The 18,191-nt window shown below is 41.3% G+C and overlaps 1 protein-coding gene across 1 annotated transcript; it reads right to left on the bottom strand.

The window, feature by feature from the left end:
* Positions 1 to 225: 225 nt before the first annotated feature.
* LOC145433687 (uncharacterized) lies at positions 226 to 14,365 on the bottom strand. Its single transcript, XM_080310856.1, has 4 exons — positions 13,853 to 14,365; positions 7,597 to 7,739; positions 3,811 to 4,035; positions 226 to 1,124 (listed from the first exon to the last, which is right to left on the bottom strand). The coding sequence occupies exons 1-4, from the start codon at positions 14,021 to 14,023 to the stop codon at positions 683 to 685; spliced, it is 981 nt and encodes a 326-aa protein (XP_080166982.1). The 5' UTR covers positions 14,024 to 14,365; the 3' UTR covers positions 226 to 682.
* Between the last annotated feature and the right edge of the window lie 3,826 nt (positions 14,366 to 18,191).

Consider the following 18,191-nt stretch of genomic DNA (forward strand, 5'->3'; position numbering starts at 1 on the left):
TAGAGAAGTTGCCCGCCCCTGAGCATAGGCGTATACTTCCTATTTGACGAACATGAAGACGTTGAAACTAAACTGGCGATGCAGATAATCTGGCCAAAACGCGTTGAAGTGGGAGAGACACCTCGAGTAGGGTCGGCTAACTGGAGCTAAATATGCCATATACTCGAGTAGAAAAATTCAGCTTTATCGCCCCCTCTAAATACACCTCCGAATAGTTTACATATGGGATTTAACATAGAATCATATTGTGTGTAAAAGCATACAGATGCATAAACGGGCCTTATTTGTTGCTGTAGGCTATTACACGCGCATCCACAAATACACAAAATCAGGAAGCGCTTGTCCTCTACCCGGCCTTGAGTATTACGTCATGGTGAGATCGTTCAGTGAGTCTGTACGGAAGTCATGTTTTTTCTCACAATCGTCTTGTTCATCCTCTTCCAGTTCCTGAACTTGGCTGGCCGACATACAGGTATTTCAGACATATGCAGGCGAGCTGCGGTCCACAAATCGTTGAGGTTGTATAATGGCATCATCATTCTAACACCAACCAGCAGTCATATGCGCATGCATAGCCGACTTGTGTAGCAACACTGCAACAGTCATGAAACGAAAGCTCTATTTCACAAAACATTTAATTTTTCATTTGTTACCGATGAACTGAGCGATTCAAGCGATACGATTATTGCCGCTGGTAACCGAAGAGTTTGATGAATGTTTTTGAGACTTCACTAATCAACAAGTGTCCCCGTTTTGAGATCGAGATATCGTGAGGCCGCCAGAGCGAGTCTGACTTCGACAAAATCCGTCCGCAGCAATGCCCTTCCGAGTCAAACTTGACGATTCCGTGATTCCCAACATCGCACACGAATACACTGTCGTTCGCGTCAACGGCGACGCCTCCCGGATACGTGAAGGAAGCTTTTGGTCCGCCGGGGGGAATGAGCTTGCCTTTGGGTGCTCCGCGCTCGTCTAACCACCAAACAACGTTCTTCAGATGGTCCGGTACCAGTATATCACCTCTGCTGTTCGAGCAGATGCGAAGTGAATCGTCTTTTACTGGATTCATGAAACTGTTGATGCCTTCGCCGTTTTTTGACATCATGGTTATTCTCATTCGCCGCCTAAATGCAGTACAATTACAAAGTCCGCTATAACAGGTGAGAAAGGATCGTTGCATAATTGACATTATAATCAATAAAAGTCCAAGTGTGAATACTGCGCGCGTCATTGGCTTTGGGATAAAAAATCAAACTAAAATACAAACAATGAATATGTGACTGAATAAAGTCGAAAACGCTATGCCGCGAAGACCAGAGAATTCTATAGGGTGTGTCAGTCCCGACGTACTGGAACTATATACAGAGCTAGTATCGTTAGTAGATTCGACTGTGTCGTTATGTACTTCTATTTGAATTGGAGTTGCTGTGTGGCATTCACTACTTCTATCTACGGGTCATAGCAGCATTTTTACTGTAACTTAGGGTTACCATATTTTGGAATCCGGAAGGGAGGACACTTTTTAAAAAACATAAAAGTTACTTTACCGAAATTCAAAACAACTGATTTTTAACTATTTTCTGGAAATCTTGTTATGCTGACTAAAAATAATATCATCACTTTGATTCGACTCCCGGATGACCCGCTCGAACGTCCGCATTACCTTTTTCGCGTTATTTATGCCGATTTTCGGTTAACTCTGTCCACTAGCCAGCTGTAAGGGCTGTAAAGGAGGACGAATTGCCAGAAAGGAAGAGATTTAGGCGTCCTCGAAGTATATTTTTAATTTCCTGAAAATGGAGGTAACCCTACTTTCACGTATACAAGTGTAGTGGTACAACTAGGGTTGCATACAAAACAAAAATAAATTTAAAACAATCAAGTTTAAAACAAGGTACTTGTTAGCAGTTAGTATGTCTTTATTGTTGTTTATTTTAAGCATTACGCCACGAACTATTCCCGTATCCTATACGTCGGCTATATCGGGTACAAATCGTCCGTATAGGCTCATACTACATGATTTCTGTAAGTATTTACACAATTTATGGCATATACAAGTTTTGAAAAATAAATCAATTCTTTTTAAAGGGAACTCTTTAAAACGGTGTTTAAAAACACCATTCGTTTTAAATTCAACCATAGGTATACAGCTGCAACACCCGCCATGTTGTAGACTCTAGAATTCAGAATCACGTATTCACCGCTATGCGTGTGGAGAATAGATGTCCCAGACTTTGAAACTAGGTATAGTTAGTTGGACCTTGCATTAATTTCGCCACTCTGATATAATCAGGCTGGATATTCGAGTGAATCGAAAGAATTTCGGCACTCACCGCACATGGATTAGGGTTACCATATACGTCCTCATTTAAGAGGATTTTTCCTCTTTGTTGAAAGTGTCCTCGGAGGACGCCTATATGTCCTCTTTTTTGAGAATTTTGGTTAAATGTAGGTGGAAATTGGATTGAGATATAGGCCAATTAACGGTCAGACGTGCTTTTCGGGACTTGAGCGAGGTAAATGACCATTTTTAGTTAACCAGCGGAAAACCTGATAGAAATGGGTATTTTAGGAGTTGAGCCGGAAAGTTCACCTTTTGATTTAGTCAAGCAACCACAAAGTCAGGGAAAATTTGCCATTCTTTCCGGATTTTACTCCAGTATTGTAAGTCTGAAAAAAGTGTCCCCTTTTCACATTTCCGAAATATGGTAGCCCTAACATTGATGAAATACACCACAATGTTGAAATCCAAGGGTGTATCTTGTGTTTTTATGAATTGTTAGTGACAGTAGCCATGTATTTAGTATATTACAGGAAGCCATAACAACGCTTCCGATATATACTGAGTCATCTATACCTGTAATACGCGTTGTATCTAGCGGAAAGGATACAGACAGAGTGAGTGAGTTGTTGTTTAGTATTCATGGTGTGTCGACATATGATCATTTATCACTACATGCACGCCACTCATCGTGATATGATACCTGAGCTACCGACTAATGACAATGCCCGCTTTCGTTCTATTATGTAAAACACCGCTTATACTGATCGTATGGCAACGAGGAGTGAACATCAAGCTTCAGCATTTAGGAAGGGATTCTGGAGTCATACTCGATCGGACTCGAACCCGCAACACATTCGTGCTACAGCGGTGGTACGTATTACACTACACCAGACCTGGGCAGTGGGCACTTTACGTCCCGCAGGCCGAACGCAGGCCGTGACGTAATTCTGACCGACCAACGAAATGTCGCTTATAATAAAGAACACAAACCCTACTTTGAAAATTAACGCGTGGACTAAAACAATAAGCTGTATAAACTGACCCGGAAATAGTTTATTTTGAAGCCTGTTTATGTATGCACCGTGATTACGTAGCCTACGTATTTCGCATGCGCAATCCAGTTTCAAAATAAAGGAAAAGTAACTAAGTCTGCTGTAACAATTAAAATCATAAGTCCCGTAGTCTCCATCAAGTATAGTTCAAAACTTATCTGTTGTAATTGTTGTAATATGTAATAATTGTACAATTCTGCACTATACGCTATATAGTCGCCAAATCTACATTCTACATAGTACAGAGGTAGAATCAACATCAGGCATATATTACCATGAAGCAGGCAGTGGCGAATGATGCCGACTCCCCTAATTTTCGACATAGAGATCGTGATGTCATCTATGTTCACGATGTCACAATGAATCGATGACGTCACGTTATTGTTAAAAATCAATTAATTCCCAGGATTTATCCTGGCTACGCCTTAAGGAAGCAATTTCACGACAATTAGGTTATCAAGAACGTGCCTATACCTGTCCACAACAGTAATGCGATCCATGGGGTCGACAGTCATAGCGAGGGATTGCCCTATGAGTCCCGGTCCGAAGTTGTGCACGAGTTGGCCGTCGGGCGTGAAAATGCCGATCTTCGAAGTGCCGTCGTAGCCAACGCAATTCACACAGACGTTACCGCCGCGCAACACAGCGATTCCACGAGCGCAGTAATCGTATTGCGGCATCGTTGTAGTAAACGAATGCCTGAAACAGGGAATAATTGTGATCAGGAGTTGCCTGGTGTCAGTGATGCGTTTCTTGATGAGGACAGACTATTTATTGTGTAAAATCCGGTCAGCGTCAGGAACGTAGCCTGTACGAGATTTATGAGAATCTCACAATCGATTGCTGATGTACCGAAACAAAGTGACATCGCAGCGAGCAAAAATGTACTTTGAGAAGAGTAAGGACTCCTTTTGCCCCTATGGCTACGTCACTAATCGGTGCCTGTGTTGTGCAATGTGCACGTGCAAGTTGATCATGGATACTTCTATGGTCTGGAATGACCCGAATTAAAATCTTCACTTTTTGGCGAAGCCGGTCCACATGATTTGTACATATAAGCTTTCGTACAATCTTGAAGTATCATGTACGATCACGATCACACAATCCGACACAGAATCTGCTTGGGCTCGTATTTTAATTACTTATGGGCTCACTTGGAACTAGTATATTTCGCCCATGCCTCAGCAGGATTTTTATATCACTATTTCCAATATATTTGCGTATTACCATCATATTATTGACCTGACCTATATGTGGATGCAAGGCCGTAATAGCACTTCGTCAGGCCCCCCCCCAAAACGTTGGTCTTGGGCCCCCATATGGTGATATACCTAACTTATGGGCAGCTTCGCCCCCCAGACCCCCCTCACGCTGTTTACCGCTACTTATCTGCTATTTGGGGTGTCCGTTGAGTGACTCACATTTACTCACCTGAACGCGCGATGCGCAAGAGATTTCTCTACTTCATGACTGAATCGGTCAATATGATCGGGAATTGCATTTATATTTCTATCAGTTTTTATCCCCTCTCTGCTCACATAATCTGATCTACCGGTAGAGCTGAGTGAGATGTGTTTGAAAAGGTAGGACCCTTCCATGATAATGAAACATCTCCGGGTGTATACCCGTTGGCAGGAATGAAACAGCACTTCGTCAGCCCCCCCAAAAAAACTTAAGTCTTGGGCTCCCATGGGTGATAGACTGACCCCCCATCACGTTGGTCGCTTTTGCCACGACATTGAAGTTGTACTGTTTAGTGAGCCAGCGCGATGCGCGAATATTTCGATCATTCATGATTAGATCGGTGAATAAGATCGGGAATTCCATGGTATCAATTTCCTGTCCTCTGTGCTCACGTAATCAGATTTGCTGGTAGAGCTGAGTGAGAGGTGTCTTTGAAACTGTAGGTGTAGAGCCCATAAATAATAATTGAACATCTTCCAAGGGCGAACCCGTTGGTATGACTTCGTTACATAATGTTATTTCGTGATCTCCTGTCTGCTATATCAAAAAATATAGAATTGCCCAAACCTACTAAACTGAAAGATCACACGATTTCAGATTGGTATTTCTTCACTGGCATATATTTTTTCCCTGCGGGATGGTATTTGTCTTGTGAGGCTCAGATTGCCAGGACAGGAACATTCGGCGCCAGTCATTTAGGCGCCTATGGACAATTAAACCTATATGTATTTTGTATATATAACGAAGTTTTCGGTATTTCGAAGTTTTTGGTCAGCATAAGGGCAGTCCTTTACGGCCAAGGTTTTCTCGCTGTCGATCGTTCTGGCACACTTCTTGGAGTCGCATGTTACATGGCCTAAGACTTTATATGTCTTGGTGCGTTGTGACGCGGTAAAGGTCAAACGCCGCGATATGCCCATTTCTATAGATCTTGTGTATTTTTTCTTGACGGAAGAGTACGCAATAATCAAGGTATGTGGGGAATTGAAATCGCGCGTAGCGCGAACATTTTTTAAAAAGTTGCATAAATTTTCAAAAAATACTCTATAATTTATGCTAATTCACGAAATAATTTTGGGCCCCCTTCGATCTCGCCCCCCCAATTGGGGGTTTGGGGTGCGGCAGTTACGGCCATGTGTGGATGCAGACTTCCGATGTGATGTACTATATGCATATGGTTGCCCCGCCGTCGGTGTTTCAAAGATTTGCCCTCATTTGTAAAGGTGATTTTCGACTTCTGTCTTTATAGAACTTGTCTTGGATCACTTGCCGTGATTATGACCGTTTTTCTTAGACACGGCTAGGCTATATTAAACATTGTTGGCTGTCACTGGTTTTTGGTCCATGTTGATGGCAGTCGTGTCCATAGCAAATGCCGCAACTCCGAATATTTACGCTACCGCACTCTTGATATCACGTTACGCTGAAATGGCAGGCTACTACCAACCCAAAAAGCCACGTTACTAAATAAAGTTAGGTGTAACCTATAGACGGAGCATATAATGACACTATTGATACGGGCCACAACTCGCATCATATAGACCAGGGGTCGCCAACTCAAAATAGGTCGCGGGCCACTTTTCCAAATTCCTGGAGGCCGCGGGCCGCATGACATCAATATCGATATAAAAGTAGGCAACGCAGTTCAACAACCACGTCTGATAACTCTACGTTATTACAACGCTGTGCTTTCTAACATAGGCGACGGTTATAGTCACCACAAAAGAACTAATATTTTATTGAACAAACACAAATACAACAAAAAGTATCATGATCATCAATGTCATTATATTTTGGACTATGAGCTGTACACGATACCTGACAATGACAACACTCTTTAGCCGCTAAAACAGGGGTGGCCAACATTTTTGTAATTCACGGCCGCATTTCGCGTACTCATGTAGCCTGCGGCCGCATACCGGTGGTTAGTCGTGATAAACTAGCTGGGGCCAAATACCCACGTTATCATGTCCATGTCCATTGCCGGTACACTCCGAACTAATCTATATGCACATATCGGCTTACTATGCGCACCAAATCTTTAGTAGTTATGTTGTAAAGAGCCACAGAGAACCAATCTGTAGTCGCGCGAAGCGCGAAAAATTTTTCATGTTCATGAGTGAATTTCGTCAATAAATATTAGTATAGTTTCACATATTACTATAAAATATTTATCCTTTCTCGGCCAATGTGATCAGATTCCCAGATACAGCTGATGCAGGGGGTATCTGTGAAAACTTAGGGTTGTTATTACAAGTGTCGACAGCCGCATAATTTTCCTTCTACTGCTGCAGATTGGCCACCCATGGATTGAAGAATCAATATTGGGGTTAGCTATACACGGTAGGCCTACTTGCTAGACAACTATCTCCTCGTAAAGCATGGTCTTTTGGAGCGCCCGAAGTCGTTTTGCAGGCGTCCCGGTCTTGGCAGTAGTGGGCCATTGCACGTCAAGGCAATATGCCCATTCGTACCAGCAAATTCTTCATCCATGGAATGATATTACCATGCCGAAGCCGTATCAACTAGTGAGTAATAGTGATAGTGGGCACATAGAATGGCTCACTTTGAAAAACAACAACATTATGTTTCAACTGAAATCAATTTTAGCGTTTCAACATGATTTACTAAGCGTTTTTCTGAATTTTTTTCAAATCAGGTCGCGGGCCGCAAAATAGGACCTCGCGGGCCGCATGCGGCCCGCGGGCCGCGTGTTGGAGACCCCTGATATAGACCTTCGTTTCACGCAAATGTGTTAATAGAAATGCCCGATACAAAATTCAAAATTCCACTAACTTGCATTTTCTATCCGGAAGTGATATAATCTGGATTCGTTTATTGAAAGAGTCGCATGCGTATAAAGTTCGACCATCCTCGCTTACGCAAAAGTATTGAACCCATCCTCCAAATTGACCAGGTCCTCTACCACTCGATCCGATCTGGAAACAAAGATAGACACATGGACAGTGAACGCTATCAGTGACTCTTCGGTGTTGTAGTTGAGGTTTTGGCGAAGCGGGAGGTACTCCATGTGTGATTGACAGAGGGAGTATTTCGTAAATTGATAGTTCTGTAGTAGAATTACAAGGCCTATGACAGGGGTGGGCAATTATTTACCCGAGAAATCAAATCACTAGCAGAAAATATGTTGGTCGGGAGGTCCAAACGTTAAACTGTATTATATGGCGCATTAATTTCATTTCTAAATTGAAAGCGTTAAATTAAATCGCTAAAACAAACTACTAAGTTGGTGTGTTAATATTAGGTAATGAGAACGGAGGATTATTATTTATCAACGAGAATTATAGTTTGGATACTAATTTTAACCGATGAAGCCATACGGAACCTTGATGGCGGTATCGCAGCATACGAAACATATGGTACAAAGCTACGAAGGTTACTGGATGCAGCACACTTCCGAAGTCATGATCATCCCACAACATTGCCACCAAGTGGAATGAAATCGGTATGGTCGAAAAAAAAAACAAAGTATCGTATATGAGATGGATAACTGGCATTATATTGTTTGTGGTGGCATAAACGGTACATATTTGAACTTTGACTTATTACATTCTGTTATGACGTCATAATGAGTGATACTCGACCCGAAGCGTATTACGTGATTCAGAATCGAATCGCTCAGGCACTCGATTTTGCTCAGCCCTTGTTTAACATAGCCTTGCTGTTTTACTAGCGTCGCCAGCAGGTCTGATAATCGCGGTCACTCAGCCTGATTCGAGTGTCTTTATTTTACCGGGTGTTTTCCCTCATTGTCGACTCAAATTATAATCCTTAAATCCGGCGAACTGCTAACCTTTCTTTTTTCACATGATTTCTAAATTAGGTATTTCATTGAATAGTGTATTCGTATTGAAATTAACCCGAATATTTTCGGCTGTCAGGGGTAATCGCCAGCAACTAGTGGAGAATTGAAAAAAAATGTCGATGTACGATGTTCTTTTCCAATTCTCTACTACAGTGGTTTTCAACAGTGGCGGCTCGTCCTATAGGGCAACTGGGGCATTGCCCCACCTAAAATTCTGTTCAATAACAATTTAACCATTTATAGACGCACAGCAATCAATATATACCGAGATCACAGCGAAACCCGCGTTCTTCTTGTGCTTTCGCTTGCAAACGCCCATACATAGCGAAGTCTCTGCGAAAATCGAATTCTCTTCTGTGTTTTCGCTTTGTGAATGCCTAGCCGGGGCTTGCCCCGGTAGCGCTCATAACAAGCTTTCACTATCTATTCTCTCAAAGCCACGCACAATAAAGAAACGGTGATTTACTCTCTCCTATTCGTAAAATGGCCGAGCAACCGGGGCAAATATGCCTACTCGCCCCTAAGGTGTGATGTAACAATCGTATCTATATCTGAACTCGGTTACCGTAATATGCGTTGAGTCGACCTTTGCTGGTATAGGTCGATTTTGACGGTGTTTCGCACCATGATAATTCTTGAAACTTGGTATGATATGTCGTGAAGGTAGTATTTAACACTGCTCCAAGTTTTAGGCTTGCTACTTGAAGATAATGGTAGTAATTCCGTTTCCGAAGTTCAGTGTGTGCTGATCTATCATGTACATAGTACAGCAAACGGATTTTACTCAAAAGCCGGTATTGGTCTCCATTGATTTTGACGATGTTCTATACCAGAGGTCTCAAACACGCGGCCCGCGGGCCGCATGCGGCCCGCCAGAGCATTTATGTGCGGCCCGCGACGACATTTTAGATTTTTATTATTTCTACAATATATAAGTGTCACATATATCTTTTCAGGTTATAAAGTGAAAATTCCCTCTTAAATTGCTCCGAAAGCCTGAAACTATTCATCAAACTTCACTATCAAATCAAATGCAAACGCTACCATGCAATGGAAGATTCACTATTTCGTCACATTTCCAATTCATGATGACAAACCTGACCCTTAGACGATTCGTGACTGAAATTTGTGATTTGGACTCGGACGCGAGCTTTCGATCTTAGAATTGCTCAGACACGGGCTAACTCGATGGCGAAATGAAAATGACTCGAGTGGACTCGAAGTGACTCGGAATGCCGTGTATTTGTTAGAAACATGGACGCAAGACAACTATATTCGCGTATCAGGGGAACAGTAATAGATCAGAAGGTCGCAGCTTGGTATTTCGCTATCTAAGCAAGTAGTTATGGCAACCATTGGCAATCTGTTAGTTATACATGTTTGGTCGCTAAACCATGTTATTATATAAGGTCTCTTAAAGGTAGTGGTACGCTCCAATGATGTAACAACAATGGGCCGTTCGGCGTTCCGACATTTCAATCACTAGGACACATTCATTAATATATTTATATTATTTGAAGATATTTGGCCATGAGATTAATAAATAGCCTAGGCCTACTTATCAGAAGTATACCCGAATCCTGGATTGGAATTACAATGCTCAACCTAAAAATGTTTTGATATCAGATCAGTCTCTATTATCAATCTGTTAAATTCAAAATATTCATAGTAGCTGCAAAATTATAACCCGATAGCTTTTATGATGGCATCATACATTTGTCCACCCATACGGTGTCTATATCTTACAATTAATATATATATCACGTACAACAACAATTCTATTCAAATAGGTATAAATGTGCTGATTCTTTTCGTGCCAGGCCTAAATTGATACAAGATTAAATCACATTTTGACGATGTGTGTTTACTGCCAGTCTGCTGAATCGGCTCACTTTCAATAGGACAATTCATTCCCACCAAATAACGCCTACTTGGAAAGGCATAAAATACCCCTATAAATGCTGCGGCCCGCGGCGTCGTCAAAACTGGAAAACTGGCCCGCAAGCACCTTTGAGTTTGAGACCTCTGTTCTATACCGAGATCGGTCATGACATTTGGCACGGTAAGTGTTAGTATCGACCGATGTAACAAGTTTTAAGTTTGTCACTGAACTATGTGGGTGGTAATTTCGTTTCCAAAGTCGAGTAAGAGCTGACTCTTCATTTATCGCCAACAAATTTACGCAAAAGCCGTTATTGGTCTATATTGATTTTAACGATGTTCCATACCTAGATCTGTCATGAGCTTTCACACGGTATGTCTTGATTTTAGTATCGAACGCGGTGCCAAGTCTAAAAGTTGACACTCAATGATTGAGGCAGTTATTTCGTTTTCGAGGTCGAGTATGGTAGAGATGCGCGCTGATCTGATACTTAGCCTACCTACGTCATTGCGGATCTCACGCAAAAGCCGGTGTCGGTCTGTGCTAATCTATAGTCTGCGTTCCATAACGAGATCGGTGATGATATTTCCAATGGTATATCTCGATGATCGCATGAAACAGCTAACCAAGATTCTCGGTTTGCATTCAAGTATTCGCATAATTTTATGTTCGCCAATGTCCATTTCACTGTGAAATTGTGGCCTTCAAACCATTTGCTTACAATCCCCTGTCAATTGCGATAGCTATTTCATTTTCGATGTCGGCTAACAGCTGATCATTCGATCAGCCTATTCCTCGATGTATTTTACTCAAAGTTCGGTGTTCGTCTGTTTGCATTGATTTTGACAGTGTACCATACCGGAATGGGTTATGAGATTACGTATGCTACTTCTCGATGATTTCTTGTAACAGTATACTAAGTTACGGCTTTTATTCATGTATTTATATATTAATATATTTTCCAACGGCGATTTCGCAGCAGACTTATAGACAGTGAGCCGTATGTGTTGTGTCACAGTCTCCAGTTTCAAGGCCAAAATGTCCTACGTTGTTCCAAGACCGAAGTTCCGAGGCTGCTGTCCTTAGTTCTTCAAAGACCATTCAAATTGATGTTCTGGATTCAATATGACAGGCCCAATCTATGAGATAACAATTGCGTATGTGTCCGAACTCGTTGACCTTTCCAGTTAGGCTTACGCAATCTCTCGAGTTCTAGTCATTGGAATTAGTCAGGTCAAGTCAAGTGCGAACATGAATCGTATTGAATCTTTATTCCGTACGTAGTTTACGCAGTTGCCTTTAGAGCGAAAATGAGAGGTCTAGAAGTTGTCCAGTCTATTGATCCAATCGTACGCCGGGTGCCTCCGCTTTGGTTGCCTATTATCACCTGGTCGTAACCAGAGATGGCCACAGTCCGGTTCAGGAGCAGGAGCAGGATTTCAATGTTTTTTTTACCTGGCCGGACTGGATCCGGATTTCGAATTTGGGGTGACGGTCGGATTTTAGGGTCTATCGATTTGCGTAATCTATAACTCTACCATGAAATCAAAACGCATGCTACTAAGGATGACCTGATACTTGATTCGTGGCATAGGGACGATTCTTAGTTCACGTACATTTTGTAAAATAATCCTTTGATTAAAAATAAATGAATAAAACATTTGTTACCACACTTCAAGTCACGGCTCACCGGCAAACCTCTCGCGGCACCTACGTTAAAATCACTGTTGTCGGGAAATTCATGTGACCATCATAAAGTTACTTTTTTACGTTGGAAAACGCCATTGTGACGTCATGTTGATAAAAGTCGCTCGCAGCCCTTGCCCCACCACCCGATATTGTCACGAGCCGCCACTGGTTTTCAACCTGGGGTCCACTGACCCCTAGGGGTGCGTGAATCAATTTCAGGGGGTCCGCGAAACGTCCAAATTTGCAAAATAGTTGTTAACCTAATTTGTATTTTTTTAATCAGAGACATCTTCAAGCAGTTTCGCTTCATATAACTGCTAAAACTTCAGGACTCACATAAGGAGAATGGCCGTTTGTGAGGGCTTATTTAACTGTGCAAACTCATTTTAATCGACAAATTGCCAATAGCCTACCGATACAAACATATTGCTGTTTAGAGGTGTCTTGTTGGGGTTAGGAATAAAAAATAATAAAAAATGAAAACATTTTCTCCAGTGATATACGTAACCGCTATTCCAGAATAACTTCAAGATGAACTGCTGAATAGAAATGACCAGTTTGGGCGTTATATTGGTGCCATATATGTGGCGATCATACCAAAAGGTTTCGTCGGAAGCCTTACGAGTTAATATTACTTTCGCTACCACCTATCTTTACTGGATTTTCGGCACTCGTTCATGTCAAATCGACGGTGCAAATTTTCAAGACACGGCCATGTATTTCAAGAAATGCATCTACAAAATTCGCTTCAAAATAAAAAAAAAAGACTTCCCAATTTTCATGTAAATAGTATGATGTTATTTTCGAGAAATGTGATATTGTTGCTGTTTATCACTAGCCTACAGTTAATATTTGCACATGACAGATGACGGTTGCACGATCATAGAGCTAGAATTGAACTAAAACGTTGGGGGTCCGCGAAGACAAAAAGCTTGAGAACCACTGCCATACTAGATGCTGACGATTAGGCTACCCCTGGCGAGTGTTCACTGTTTACAGTGTTCAGGTTCATTTCAATATGAATATACTACTCAATTGTATATTGAACTACTTTTCCTCCAAGAAGCTCTTCAAGTTAGGTAATTCGTTTTGTTATGCAATGGAACATAAATGGTTTGTACTTATATGGAACAGTAATTGTTACGGCATATATACTTTGCTACATTGGCTTTATTTCGAATCTGAAATACGTATACGACGTATGTTAGGCTACTTAATCGCGGCACATAATAAACAGGCTCCAAAGTGAACGCATTTTTCGTTCAGTTTATAGAGATAGGCGGACTATCGTTTAGTCCACGGACAGCGTTAAAAAGTAGGTTTCATAATCTATATTCCAAACAAGTTGACGCGCTCAGAATCGTATCGCTGGATTCGCGGGCCGCACAATGCCCAGGTATGATCTATTCTATGGTCATACGATTTACATTAGTCTGACCTGAACCCGTCAATATCTATGGAAAGTCACGCGTTTTATGTATGTTGACCAGATATTATAGCACAGATGTATTGCATATTCAGCATTCATAGCAGGTATTAATTATATATCCTGCACAGTGCATACCATACGACTTGCTACTTTCAAAAGCCATATAACCTCTCTATATTGCGTCTACAATTTGTATTAATGTACATTGTACAAGTAGGCTACATACCTCGTATTTGTAATCCACTAGCCCCTGAATTGGAATTTCGAATTGCTGCTTCCGCCCGATCTGTTCGTATGGATCCTCTTCTTCCACCTCAAGACCTACCGACATGAGATGACTGGGAGGAGGCGGAAGAATATCATCGCAATTCGGGTTGTCATGAATTCCGTAATTCATAACGCATAAGCAGACTTGCAGCAGTTAAGCATACGCTAATTTCCTTGTGTACTGTATACTTCATGCAACGACAGCACAAAGCATTATCAAGCTAAGTTCCTTCACAGAGCTGTTCCAGTCATGCAAATTTCAGGATCATATATAGTGATGCATTGCCATGCGTAAGTTATCTAGCAATATCGGAAGTGAAATGTGACTAATACTGAATGCGCTACTCATTATTGCTCTACTTTAGGAATGTATGGCCGTTAGTCTAAATTTTTGTAAGAGCACACTACCACATTTACCGTATACACTACACGTATAACGAACCTTCACCAGAATACTACGTAACAGGCTTGCTGCGCTTGGAGCATTGTTAATGTTACATTGGTTCGGAAGTAGGCTTTTTACGGCTATTGTTACGCCGTGTTGTGCCAAACTCACTATAATGTATGTATTGTATAGCCATAGCGACATAGCGCTGACGCCCTCCGTGTGATTGGAAGCATATACCTCGAGAAACCCAAATCGACAATCTGAAGTATATTGTATCGCGATGATATAATATTCGTTTAATAAATAATATTTTAAGCTGTAACATTTATTCATAGAACACAATCGAATGCAGACGTTTTTACTTATGCGTTTTTTTTACCTGAATAACGGAAGATTTAGCCCTCATGTATGTAAATTAGGTGTTTTCCCGCACATAATGCTAGAATTGTACTACTTATCTTCATTTCTGGTTGGAGCTGTCTGTCCTTACGAAGTAGTTTGGCCTGAAAAACTTTATTTTAACGAAATCTGGACCTATGAAGAATTCCAGTAGTTACATCACGCCTTATGGTAGAAATAATGTTCTCTACGTCGCAATTTTTCATCGTGTGCTTCTTAATATAATAACCAATGCCCACGCACTCTTGCTTCAGTTAGGATATTGCGGTACGTTGAGCATTACCCTATGTCAACCTATATGTTTCAAGCTGTAAAATGTCAAATGATAAGTTCATCCATAGCCTAGGCTATGGTTCATCGACAGTGCAAACATCTGCGATACAAACGAAATGCAGGTTGCAAAGAATTTTTGACTTTGTAAACAATTTTGACAAGTTTTTGACCTAACACTACAATTTTGACAAAATTTTGACTTATTTTAACATGTCAGAACAACCGACCTAGTTATTACAAGTGCTGACTCTATAAGTCAGGGTTAGCCAACCCGTGGCCCGCGCGGTAGTTCTTAAAACTATATATATTATCAAAAATTGAATTGCCAACGTGATTTACTGTGAACTTGCAAGGTCAACCAAACTTGTAATTAGCCTGACCGCGAAATTTGGAATGCTGATGACTAAAAAAGCAACCGTTTCGGCGCGTTGGCGTAGCCAGGGGCGGCGAAGGTGTCCATGACTCCAACAATTTCGTAAATATATGTAAATTAAAATAAAGAAAAGAAAATTTCACGGCAGATGGATTTAACCTGAAATATCTTTCGCGTTTCGCGCGAATAAGTGACTCTAGATTTCTTTCTTTTGGTAACCCTCCAGGAAAATTAAAATATTCGCCTAACATGTATAGGATTGAGTCGAACTGTATTCGTAATTATGAGAGAACGGGATATTCCCGGTATCACTTGAGACCGTTGGAATGGTTCAGTCTAGTGGTGCGCAGCCCATGACGCCAGCCATCTCCAGGCGCCGAATACTCCTGTGATTGTGATGAGCCCCGCGGTACAGCTGTGACCCGCAACACATGCAACAAAAGTATCCATACTATTGACCACATTTATTCGTAAATTTGAAATGTTTTAGCGCTTCACGCGGCATGAAAATTATTGCGTTCGCCGTTGCCTAATCTAGCTCTAAATCAGGGGTGGGCAACTATTTTTCTCTGCTGGTCTAATGAGCATCAGAATATACGTTGGCGGGCCGAGTCAAAATGTTTAGTTATATTCTCCAGCGTAGCCTATTAATTTCTAAATTGAAAGGAGTGAATTACATTGCTAATAAATGCCGCTCAGTGGATGCGTTGGTATTAGAATTCAGTGTCTCCCAAACTTTTTTGAGCTACCGCCCCCCTGGACAACGAATGAAGTGCCACCGCCCCCCGACACCCCCCTCACCACACCTGATCATAAAACAAAAGTGGTTCTGCATTTAATACAGCTAATAACGAGACGAATGAAGCTGGTGTATAGTTATCATCATTCTCGTCATATTGGGTTTGAGTCTTGATAGGAACAATATCAGTCTAAATTTTAGACTCTAAAATCTCCAGTATTCACTTCATGTAGGCCTTCTGGCAAGTCTGTTTCTGATGTGAGTCAGGAACTTGGTCACGGCGCTGAGAACACGTTCTATCAAATATAAGCGGGGAAGGACAACGACGAAAAAAGCCAAACCGACTCCTGTGAGAGTGTTTATTTTTTAATCAATTGTGTATCCAGAACGATTGATTGGAGATATTGAACTTTTGAACTCAAAATTTTTCTACACTTCAATCAGGGCTACCATATTTTGGGAATCTGAAAAGAGAAAGCTTTTTCAAGATTTTCAGACTTACAATACTGGAATAAAATCCGGAAAATGGTAAATTTTTTCTGAGTTAGTAGAAAAAAAGGTCATTTTTTCTGACTCAGGTCCCAAAAAATCCGCCGAGCGCTGATTTCCGATATCTCAGTCAAATTTTCACATGCATTTAACCAAAATTTCTTTAAAATAGGACAAATTCTCAAAAAAGAGGACATTTAGGCGTCCTCCGAGGGAACTTTCAAAAACATCAAAAAAGAGGACGAATCCTCTTAAAAGAGGACGTATGGTACCCTAACTACATTGTAATCAGCTGCTCAAACATTTCATGTCTGGAAACCACACAGAATGGATTGAATATCCGGCGATGAATTTCTAATTGGAATATATCCTGGAACAAAATCACCATCCTCGTGTAATTTTGTGAGATGATTGATTCATGTTTCTCCATCAAAATCAGGTATTCGAGCTGGAACGGTAGCTCAAAGCAAGCTTAAGAATTGGAACAGTTGTTGTGTTGCAAAATTCCGGTGAATTATCACTGACTTGTCACCGAATACGGACAGTGCTATGTTCACCTCTATCATTACTAAGAATGGATATATTCTACCCTTAAATTTTGAGAAATACGACTGTCAAGTAGGAGTGATGTCGTTTCTCGCAACCAGAACGCCGTGTCGAAGGCCACGGTGACAGCGCTGTGGAAAATCCACGATCGTTTGAAACAGTAAGAAAATCAAGCAAGACTCTTAAAAAGCCATCACATCTTGCAGTGAGCAATAACTGCTCAAATACACTTCGTAGTTCTCACAACAGCATACACTGAACCACGCTTGTCGGGGATGCTGCCGACTGCTAAATTAGTCCATCGATGAGCAGGATAACATTGTCAAGTAACAATGGACTTTTCCGATACAGCTGAATGAATAGACGGACGACCCTAAATTGCCCTTACTTAATCTATTATGGATTTTCCTGCGAATCTAGCTGCTTTATTAATCAATCGTTTTAACACTATACGCAGCGGTTGCCTTATTCTAAACCTACACTCCCGCATTTGCTTTCAGCGCCCCCCTACCAGAGATGAGCGGATTTGAAATTTCCATGTCCTAATCCAATCCAAATCCGAACCTTCGAATCCAAATCCTAATCCTAATCCATAACTTTTTCATATTCAAGTCCATGTCCAATCCTAATCCGATTCTAACTGGAAATTCAGAAAAAATACTAATTTATGCAATGGAGGGATTCGAAAATTTTCTTCCACAACCAACGATTCACTTGATTCAAGATAACTTAGTAACCATAAGTACATTAATAACTGATCTGAATGAAGTTTGTCGCCATTCGCCACATGACATTTCAATCTCCCAGAAAATAGCTAAATCCAATCCAAATCCTAATCCATTCCGAAAAAAATGTCTAATCCAAATCCAATCCAAATCCGAAAAATTTTTACAAATCCTGTTTTTTCAAAACCTAATCCTAATCCATGCTCATCTCTGCCCCCTACCGCCCCATTTTCTAGCCAGCGCCCCCCAATCGCCCATTTCATGGCCAGCGCCCCCTTCACACTCGCGAACGCCCCCAGGGGGGCGCTGGCGCCCACTTTGGGAACCACTGTATTAGATAATGAGAAAATGACAGTTAATTAACAA

Source organism: Botryllus schlosseri, chromosome 2, assembly GCF_051294905.1.
Source record: "Botryllus schlosseri isolate E-star chromosome 2, Bs_hap1, whole genome shotgun sequence".
NCBI classification, from domain to species: domain Eukaryota; kingdom Metazoa; phylum Chordata; class Ascidiacea; order Stolidobranchia; family Styelidae; genus Botryllus; species Botryllus schlosseri.